The 10,000-nt window shown below is 44.2% G+C and overlaps 1 protein-coding gene and 1 long non-coding RNA gene across 4 annotated transcripts in view; both read left to right on the top strand.

The window, feature by feature from the left end:
• Window positions 1–10,000, top strand: part of LOC143031428 (uncharacterized) — a 224,804-nt gene that overhangs the window by 136,060 nt on the left and 78,744 nt on the right. The gene's annotated exons all lie outside the window — the stretch shown is intronic.
• Window positions 1–10,000, top strand: part of LOC143031426 (calsenilin-like) — a gene marked incomplete at its 5' end in the record, with an annotated part of 94,973 nt that overhangs the window by 6,229 nt on the left and 78,744 nt on the right. The window contains 1 exon segment of one of the 2 annotated variants that reach the window (XM_076195225.1): window positions 7,314–7,448. Within the exon segment in view, the coding sequence (XP_076051340.1) occupies window positions 7,314–7,448 (135 nt within the window). 2 annotated transcript variants of the gene reach the window in all.

The raw sequence follows: 10,000 nt of genomic DNA, 5'->3' as shown, positions 1-10,000 counted from the left end.
CCCTCCCTCCCTCCGTGGGTGGCTGGGTGGATGGATGGGTATTGTGTCTATATTTCCATGTCCTGTGATTCACCTTGGCCCTTGGATCACGTGTTGGAGTCGTGATCGACAGCTATTTCCCTCCCGAAAGAGAGCTCAGAGCTCGTATGACCGATCTATGGGTGTGTGTGTGTGTGTGTGTGTATGTCCGGAAAGATACACGAAGGTCTATCAGGAGGAAGAGGAAGATGGGAGGAGGAGGAGGAGGAGGAGGAGGAGGAAGGGACAAGAAACAGCTCGCCCTCAGATGCACGAGGCGACAAACCATCCTCCTCTTCCTCCTCCTCCTCTTCCTCCTCCTCCTCCTCCTCCTCTTCCCCCTCCTCCCCTCCTCTTCTTCCTCCTCCTCCCCTTCCTCCTTCCCCTCCTCCTCTTCCTCCTCCTCCTCTTCCTCCTCCGCATCCTCCTCCTCCTTTTCCCCCTCCTCCTCCTCTTCCCCCTCCTCCTCCTCCTCCTCCTCTCCCTCCTCTTCTTCCTCCTCCTCCCCATCCTCCTTCCCCTCCTCCATCTCTTTCTCCTCCACATCTTCATCCTATTCATCCTCCTCCCCTTCCTCCCCCTTCCTCCTTCCCCTCCTCCTTCCCCTTCCTCCTTCCCCTTCCTCCTTCTCCTCCTCCTTCCCCTTCCTCCTTTTCCTCCTCCTCTTCTTTCTTCCGCGCCGATCTAGTCTAGATTTATGACGCTGGTGATGATGACGACAACAATTCCTCGTTGGTTGTGCATCGTCGTCGTCGTCATCATCATCATCATCATCACTCCCCCCTCTCCTCCTCCCCCGGGGGTGACCCCCCCCCCCCCCGTCCTATGGTGTTACATATTACCTTTGGGGGGAAGGAAGGGAGGGGCAGTATTAATATCATCAATGTTATTACTATTATTATAACTATTATTGTTATTATTATTATTATTATTATTATCATTATTATTATTATTATTATTATTATTATTGTTATTATTGTTATTGTTATTATTATTATTATTATTATTATTATTATTATTATTATTATTATTATTATTATTATTATTATTATTATTATTATTATTATTATTATTATTATTATTATTATTATTATTATTATTATTATTATTATTATTATTATTATCATTATTATTATTATTATCATTATCATTATCATTATTATTATTATTATTATTATTATTATTATTATTATTATTATTATTATTATTATTATTACTATTATTATTATTATTATCATTATCATTATCATTATTTTTATTATTATTATTATTATTATCATTATTATTATTATTACTATTATTATTACTATTATTATTATTATTATTATTATTATTATTATTATTATTATTATTATTATTATTATTATTATTATTATTATTATTATTATTATTATTATCATTGTTATTACTCTTATCTATTATTATTATTACTATTGTTACTTCCTCTTCATCATCACTATTACTATTACTACTATCGCCCATGGTTGTAGTTAGCGCTGAAAAACTATTTCTTGTTTTGAAAGAAAATGAGACAAATTTATGGATGGTTTGATGACAGATCGTAAGGGACATGGAACTGCCTAGTGTAGGCCTTAGGGTCTCTTGCGGTCTCCTCTGCTCTTATCCTATTCATCATGGCTAGGACTAATCTTCACGTCGCTAATTCTTCTTCTGATTTTTTTTTTTTTTTTTTTTTTCATGGGCGAGAATTGACGAATCTCCATCACACCCTCCTCCTCCTCCTCCTCCTCCTCCCTCTCTTTCTCCCTCTCTTCCTCCTCCTCCTCCTCCTCCCCCTTCTCCTCCTCCCCCTCTTCCTCTTCCCCTCCTCCTTCCCACCTCCTCCTCCTCCTCGCATACAGGAGGAGACTTGTATAGTAACTTACTGGAAGTGACTTCCCACCTCCTCCTCCTCCTCGCATACAGGAGACTTGTATAGTAACTTACTGGAAAGTGACTTTCACCAAGGCGTAAACAGCCCTACTCGAGAAAATAATATCCTTGACCTAATATTTTCTACAACAGAGAATCTTGTGAATGAAGTGAATGTCGGCCCAATATTCAGCACTAGCGATCATCGTATCATCACATTCAAAACGAAAATGGAAGTTAGTTTATCTAAGATCAGCAGAGAAAAAGTACCCGACTTCCGCAGAGCCAATTTTAATAGACTCCGATTATATTACTAGAGTAGACTGAAGCACAACTTCCAACGAGATTGATATTGATAAAGCGTGGGAAAACTTCACCACGGAGGTAAACAATGCTGTAAATCTCTGTGTTCCCTTTCATGAGAGACGTCCGGCAACAAATAAACCAAAGTAGTGGAATATGAATAATTAGTAACAACCTCTCTCGTAAAAAGCGTGCGTACAAAAATATTTATCAACTAAAAGCCAAGACGATAAACTAACACTAGACAGAATTGGCCGCGAAACCAAAGCACTGATAAAGCGTAGTAAGAAAAATCTTGAAGAGTTTATTGCTGAGGCAAGCAAATTGAACCCTAAAGAATTCTATAGTTATGCGAATAAGAAGAAAACGCTCACCTGCGGTATTGAACCACTAAATGACGAAGAAGGTAAACATTCGGATGATGAAAATGAGATGGCCTCAATCCTTAATAAATAATTTGCATCCGTCTTCATAGACGAGGATTGCTCAGTGTATCAGCCACCAGAACATAAAATGTCCCAAAACATCTTAGATAAACTCATAATTACCGAAAGTGTGTCGTACAAGTGATTGATAAGCTCAAAATAAATAAAGCCCCGGGACCTGACAAAATTTCACCTAGAATTCTGCGAGAAGTCAAAAATCAAATCAGTAAACCCTTGTGCATCCTTTTCAACAAATCTTGGTAAAGTCCCATCAGATTGGGAATGTGCTAACGTAACACCAATACTCAAGAAAGGGGACAAATCACAACCAGGCAACTACAGACCCATTAGCCTGACTTCGATTGTGTGTAAACTGCTAGAGACCATCGTTCGCGACAGTGTAGTGACATTTCTAGAAGAAAAGAAAATTATGAAAGATTCGCAACATGGCTTCCGTAGCAAACGCTCATGTTTAACTAATCTCCTCTACTTCTTTCATGACGTTTTTAACAAATACGAGGAATGTAGATCTGTTGATATAATTTATCTAGATTTTCAGAAGGCATTCGATAAAGTTCCCCATAAACGATTGCTCGACAAATGAAAAACGTAAAGTATTCCTGGTAGTATCCACAACTGGATTAAAGATTGGCTCTCTGAGCGAAAACAGAGAATTGTAATTAAAGGAGCCTCATCTAGGTGGCTCGACGTTAAAAGTGGCGTACCGCAAGGATCAGTTTTGGGACCCGTTTTGTTCTTAATATATGTAAATGATCTAGACGACGACCTCCTTTGCAAAGTATCAAAATTTGCTGATGATACCAAAATTACCGGTAAAGTAACAACCACCAAAGAGAAAGAAACTCTGCAATCCGATCTAGACAGATTGTCAAGCTGGGCTAGCAAGTGGCAAATGAAATTTAACGTTAACAAATGTAAAATCATGCACATCGGAAGTAACAATGATCACATCCAATGCCAAATGAATGGCGAAATACTGGATTCAGTAACTAAAGAAAAAGATCTAGGAGTTTTAATATCAAATGACTTGAAGCCAAGTCAACACCGCTCAGAAGTTGTTACAACAGCAAATAAACGGGTTGGCTTCATCTGAGGAGTCTTCGAAAACAAATCAGAAAAATATTGCTAAACCTTTGTAATTCCTTGGTCCGTCCCCATCTCGAATACTGCGTACAATTTTGGTCCCCATACTACCAGAAAGATATTAGTAAACTAGAAAGAGTGCAACGGAGAATAACTAAAATGATACCAAGGCTGAGAAATCTGCCGCGTGAAGAAAGACTTAAAAGTCTAAACTTATTCTCACTTTCAAAAAGAAGAATGCGAGGAGATTTAATTGAAGGTTTTAAAATGTTCAAAGGGTTTGATAACATCAATGTCGAAGATTACTTCTTATTATACCAATCAAATACAAGAAGACGTCACGATTTTAAAGTAATTGGTAAAATATTTTCTTCGAATGAAAGTAAGCACTTCTTCCTTAAGCGGGTTGTTAATGTGTGGAACTAGTTACCTTCCACTGTCGTTCAAAGTAACACAATAACAGCATTTAAAAATCGCTTAGATAGATATTTTGACTCTAACCCGCAAATAAAATATTATCCCTTGCAATAAAAGATCTGACAACCCGGCATTTGATTGTAATTGGATAGGATAGTGGTAGCAGTAGTGTTAGTTCATCTTCTGTCCTGTTTTCTTAACTGTAGCTTAGTTTAGTAAACACAAACAGCCTCGTTAGGGCCAGTAGGCCTCCTGCTGTTGTTTGTGTTTCCTTTGTGTTCCTTTGTGTTTGTGTTCCTTCTCCCCCCCCCCCCCCCCCCCCAAAAAAAAAAAAAAAAAAAAGAAAAAAAAAGAATAAATTGGGGGTTGGAAGAAAGAGCCCTCCTTCCCCCTCTTCTCCCTCTCCGTCCCCCCTCCTTCCCTCCCTCCCTCCTCCCTCCCTAATCTTGTCTGCCGTTGGCACAGGACTAATCTGCTGATCTAACTAACTTAACTCACCTAAGCAGTTAGCCACCAGGCCGCCAGCGAGGAGGATTAACGCCCACCCACACCCCGAAAGGGGCTCTCTTCTCTCTCTCTCTCTCTCTCTCTCTCTCTCTCTCTCTCTGTCTCCTTATTTTAGAAAAGTTGTTCTACTTGACGCCTCAAGAATCGGTGATTGCAATATCACTTCTCTCTTCCCTTCCCTTCCCTTTCCTTCCCTTTCCCTTCCTTTCCCTTTCTTCCCTTCCCTTACCTTTCTTTCCCTTCCCTTTCCCTTCCCTTACTTTCACTTCCCTCCCCCACGGGGCAGCCCAGATGTCCCCGACGACGACATAGCATCACCACCATCGTCATCATCATCACCACTGCCACCACTACCACCACCGTCGTCATCATCATCATCGTCATCATCGTCGTCGTCGTCATCATCATCATCATCATCATCATCATCATCATCATCATCATCATCATCAGGCGCAACGCGAGCCCAGCGGCCGCCCTGATTGGGATTGGGAGGGAGGTAGGGATTGTGGGGTGACGTCATCAAAAGGTCCTGAATATCTTGACTCCCCGGACCGTGGGCGATCACCAGCAGCAGCACGTGGTCCTCCTCGCCCATCAAAGGGGAGGAGGAGGAGGGGGAGGAGGAGGAAGAAGAAGAAAAAGAATGGAAGGCAAAGGAAGGTTGTGGTGACTTCGATCGGGAAGCTTGCTTGGTTATTGCTCTTGGGTTGTTAATCACCAACCCCCCCCTCCCCCCACTCATCATCCCCCCCACACACATTCACTCCCTCCCCCACCCCCTCGCTGTTGTTGTAACAATACCCCTCCCCCTCCCCCCTGGCTGAATAGAATTGCTTTTTTGGTGGAAACCAGGACGGACTTTTTTCGAGTGTGTTGATGTGTGTGTGTGTGTGTGTGTGTGTGTGTGTGTGTGTGTGTGTGTGTGTGTGTGTGTGTGTGTGTGTGTGTGTGTGTGTGTGTGTGCGTGTGTGTAGGCATCTCCAGCGCTTCTATCTGTGGGACGAGATCACGCAGAAGACGTGACGTGTGGAACTTGAAATGGACCAGCTACCACTCCGCTGCCCCATCGCCAGCCATAAAACAATATATACGTGACGGAGGTCCGTAGGGGTGTCACAGAGGAGTATACGGGGGTGGTCGGTATTCTAACAGCCTCCCGACTCCCCAACCACCGCGCACGTAGGGATGTACAGTCACCAGCAAAAGCTCCGACCTACGACGCTACACTTCTCCAGCCATCCCTTGGGTCATTGAAAATCGTACAATGGGAAAACCCTGGATGGGTCAGAACCTCTGCTCGAGACTGTACGTAGAGCATGGTGACACCCCTACGGACCAAGGTCGCGCATGATTCCTTTGGGACAGTGAACCCTTACAGGTGAAAAATCTTTTCGCTCTTCTTTCTTACTGTTGTCGCTTTTTCCCTTATTTTGCTGTTACTGTTCCTGTTGAGTGGGCATCACGCCCCCAGGCAGGCCTCCATGGGAGATTTTGCGCGCCCGCTCGTTCTAGTTGTTGCTGTTGTTGTTGTTGTTGTTTTGGCTACTGTAATGGCTGAGGCTGTAGTAATTGTACTTGTAGTAGTAGAGGTCATGAGCGCGCAGCTTTCCCCCCGTCCTCCCTGTTGTGCTCTCTCCAAGGTGGAGCAGTCAGGAGGATGTGGTGGGTGTCTGCATGGAAGGAAGGCGGCAGAGCACCGAAGAAGGACGTCGGATGGGACCCGCCCCCGTCTGACGTCATACCTACGTCAGTTATGACGTCAAGGACACCTCCCCCCACCCACCCCCAACCCCGAATTTCGAAGTTGGCAGGCTGGATACTCCCTACATAGACGCTTCCAAACCGAACCTATTCCATGTCAATTATAAAAAAATTGTCTTTGGCACAATTTTTTTTTTCATTTTTTTTTCTTTTTTTTTCTTTTCATTTTTTTTCATTTTTTTTTTTTTTTTGAAAAGCGTCTAAGTTGGAAGCGTCTCATTCTACCACCCCTCTCCCCTCCCCGTTCTCCCTTTTGACGTCACTGTCCTCCCTGTCGACCCAGAAACGCCCTTTAGAACCAGGAAGGGCATCCGAGGGTACCCCTCGTTCTAAAGCTGACGTCACACACACACACACACACACACACACACACACACACACACACACACACACACACACACACACACACACACACACACACACACACACACACACACACACACACACACACAAACTAGATACTGCGAGATACAGAGACGGGACACCACGAGCGTAGCTCCCCTTCCCGTAAGATACAACTAGGTAAATACACAAACACACACGCACAAACACACACACACACACAAGGTAAACACCCGTGTGACGTCATTCGTACTTAAGTGACGTCATCATGTAGTGGTTCTCCTGTTGTTTTTTTCCCCTCCTATTTCTGTTTCTGTAGTGGCCATCGCGAAAGAATTAATTGTGTGTCTGCGTGTGTGTGTGTGTGTGTGTGCGTGTGCGCTTTGGACGTTGAAGAGAGGTAGTCGTCGTCGTCGTCGTCGTCGTCGTCATCTTCGTCGTCGTCGTCGTGATGGTGGTTCCAGGCCGAAGGGCCACTTTCCCGACCCGCCCGCCCGCCCACCACCGCCCGACTGTAGGTCGTGTGTGTGCGTGTGTATGGTCGTGTGTTGTCCGACATTGCAGAGGTCGTCGACAACGGCGGTGGCGACAGCTTCGGCGTCGGCGGCGTCGTCGTCGGCGCCCCGCGGGTCACTCCTGACGGTCTCCCTCAGCCCTTCGACCCTGACGGCCGGAGCCAACACTCCCGGAACCTCGTCGGTACGTAATTGTCCCTCTCCCTCCCTCCCTCGCTCCCTAAAAGGAGTCTGAGTCTCTGCACGCCCCCGCCCGCCCGCTCAAAACTAACTCGTCCCTCCTTCTCCCGTCCCCGACGACGACGACGACGACGACGACGACGACGACGTTCTCCCTAAGCCCCAGGGACGTCGGCGACGAACTCGCGCCTGCCCAGCTACTCACTTCAGCCTCTGCCACCCAATCTCAGGAAGGTCCAGGGACCTCCTCCTCCTCCTCCTCCTCCTCCTCCTCCTCCTGCTCTTCCTTCTCGTGCTGCCGCCTTGATCCCTGAGGAGGGACTAACGCCTCTTAACACTCAGCCTGTCTGTCTCTGTCTGTCTGTTTGTTCTCGAAGCTTTCACTCACTAACACCTCTGGGCGCGCGAACGTGTGCCTGCGCGCGCGTGTGTGTGTGTATATGTCCGTGTGTGCGTGTGCGTGCGTGTGTGTGTGTGTGTGCGTGTGTGTGTGTGTGTGTGTGTGTGTGTGTGTGCGTGTGTGTGTGTGTGTGTGTGTGTGTGTGTGTGTTTTGGCGCGTGTGTGCGGCGTGCGCCGTTGCCTCCTCGCGTGGCGGAAAAGGAAGTGTTTCTGGCGCCGGTGACGCCACGAGGATAGGACGCCACCTGACCCAAGCCGAACCTGCCGCCGTCGCCGTCGTCAGGTCCTACTCGGCCCCTCCCTTCCTCCCTTCCTCTTCCTTCCTTCCTCACCTGAGAACCACTGATTGTCTAGGCGCCAGAGGCAGACCACCGCCTTCAACGGCGCTGCACGTCCTTCCCCCGGTTTCCAAACGCGCCGAGGCAGCTCCCAGTGTTGGTCCTCCTTCAGAAGAGGAATGAACCTCACTGCCTAAGACACAAGAGGAATCCCCAAATGTTACTTCTTCCTCGCAACTCCTCCTCCTCCTCCTCCTCCTCCTCCTTCTCCAAATAACTTTCCCAGATACAATTATCCTTTGATGTACATGTGTATGTATATACGTACATACATATATATATATATATATATATATATATATATATATATATATATATGCTAATAAGAACACGGGTAACGTGTGTTCACTTATGCAAAGTAGATCACTTGGAAAAAGAAATAACGAAGCAGAGCGCTTTCGTATATTACATCTTCAGTGCACTGAAGATGTAATATACGAAAGCGCTCTGCTTCGTTAGTTTCTTTTTCCAAGTGGTCTACTTTGCATATATATATATATATATATATATATATATATATATATATATATATACATGTGTGTGTGTGTATATATGTATATTCCTTATCTGCATTCCTCCCGAAGTCTTCCCCCCCCCCTTAAATGATCTTCCCTTCCTTTGGCCCATGACTGAGGTGTTCTCTCAGGCTCTCAAAAGGATTTCTTCCTCTTCTCCTCCTCCTGCTTCTTCTTCTCCTCCTCCTCCTCCTCCTTTTTTCTCCTTCATCTTCTTTTTCTGTGATCGCTTCTTCCTCTTCTTCTTCTTCTTCTGTGATAATTTCTTCCTTTTCTTCTTCTTCCGTGATCACTTCTTCTGCCTCTTCTTCTTCTTCTTCTTTTCTTCTTCTTTATCTTTTCTTCTTCTTCTTCTTCTTCTTCTTTTTCTTCTTCTTCTTCTTCTTCTTCTTCTTCTTTATCTTTTCTCCTTCATCTTCTTCTTCTTCTTCTTCTGTGATCACTTCTTCCTCCTCCTCCTCTTCTTCTTCTTCTTCTTCTTCTTCTTCTTCTGTGATCACTTCTTCTTCCTCTTCTTCTTCTTCTTCTTTAGCTTTTGTCCTTCATCTTCTTCTTCTGCGATCACTTCTTCCTCTTCTTCTTCTTCTTCTTCTTCTTCCGTGATCACTTCTTCTTCCTCTTCTTCTTCTTCTTCTTCTTCTTCTTTTTCTTCTTCTTCTTCTTCTTCTTTTTCTTCTTCTTCTTTTTCTTCTTCTTCTTCTTCTTCTTCTTCTTCTTCTTCTTCTTCTTCTTTATCTTTCTCCTTCATCATCTTCTTCTTCTTCTGTGATCACTTCTTCTTCTTCTTCTTCTTCTTCTTCTTCTTCTTCTGTGATCACTTCTTCTTCTTCTTCTTCTTCTTCTTCTTCTTCTTCTTTAGCTTTTGTCCTTCATCTTCTTCTTCTGCGATCACTTCTTCCTCTTCTTCTTCTTCTTCTTCTTCTTCTTCTTCCGTGATCACTTCTTCTTCCTCTTCTTCTTCTTCTTCTTCTTCTTCTTCTTCTTCTTCTTCTTCTTCTTCTTCTTCTTCTTCTTCTTCTTCTTCTTCTTCTTCTTCTTCTTCTTCTTCTTCTTCTTCTTTATCTTTCTCCTTCATCATCTTCTTCTTCTTCTTCTGTGATCACTTCTTCCTCTTCTTCTTCTTCTTCTTCTTCTTCTTCTTCTTCTTCTTCTTTATCTTTCTCCTTCATCATCTTCTTCTTCTTCTTCTGTGATCACTTCTTCCTCTTCTTCTTCTTCTTCTTCTTCTTCTTCTTCTTCTTCTTCTTCTTCTTCTTATTCTTCTTCTTTATCTTTCTCCTTCATCATCTTCTTCTTCTTCTTC

This window comes from Oratosquilla oratoria, chromosome 12 (assembly GCF_046742065.1).
Source record: "Oratosquilla oratoria isolate Oo_2021 chromosome 12, ASM4674206v1, whole genome shotgun sequence".
Classification (NCBI taxonomy): Eukaryota; Metazoa; Arthropoda; class Malacostraca; order Stomatopoda; family Squillidae; genus Oratosquilla; species Oratosquilla oratoria.
This window is presented reverse-complemented; position numbering and strand designations above follow the sequence as displayed.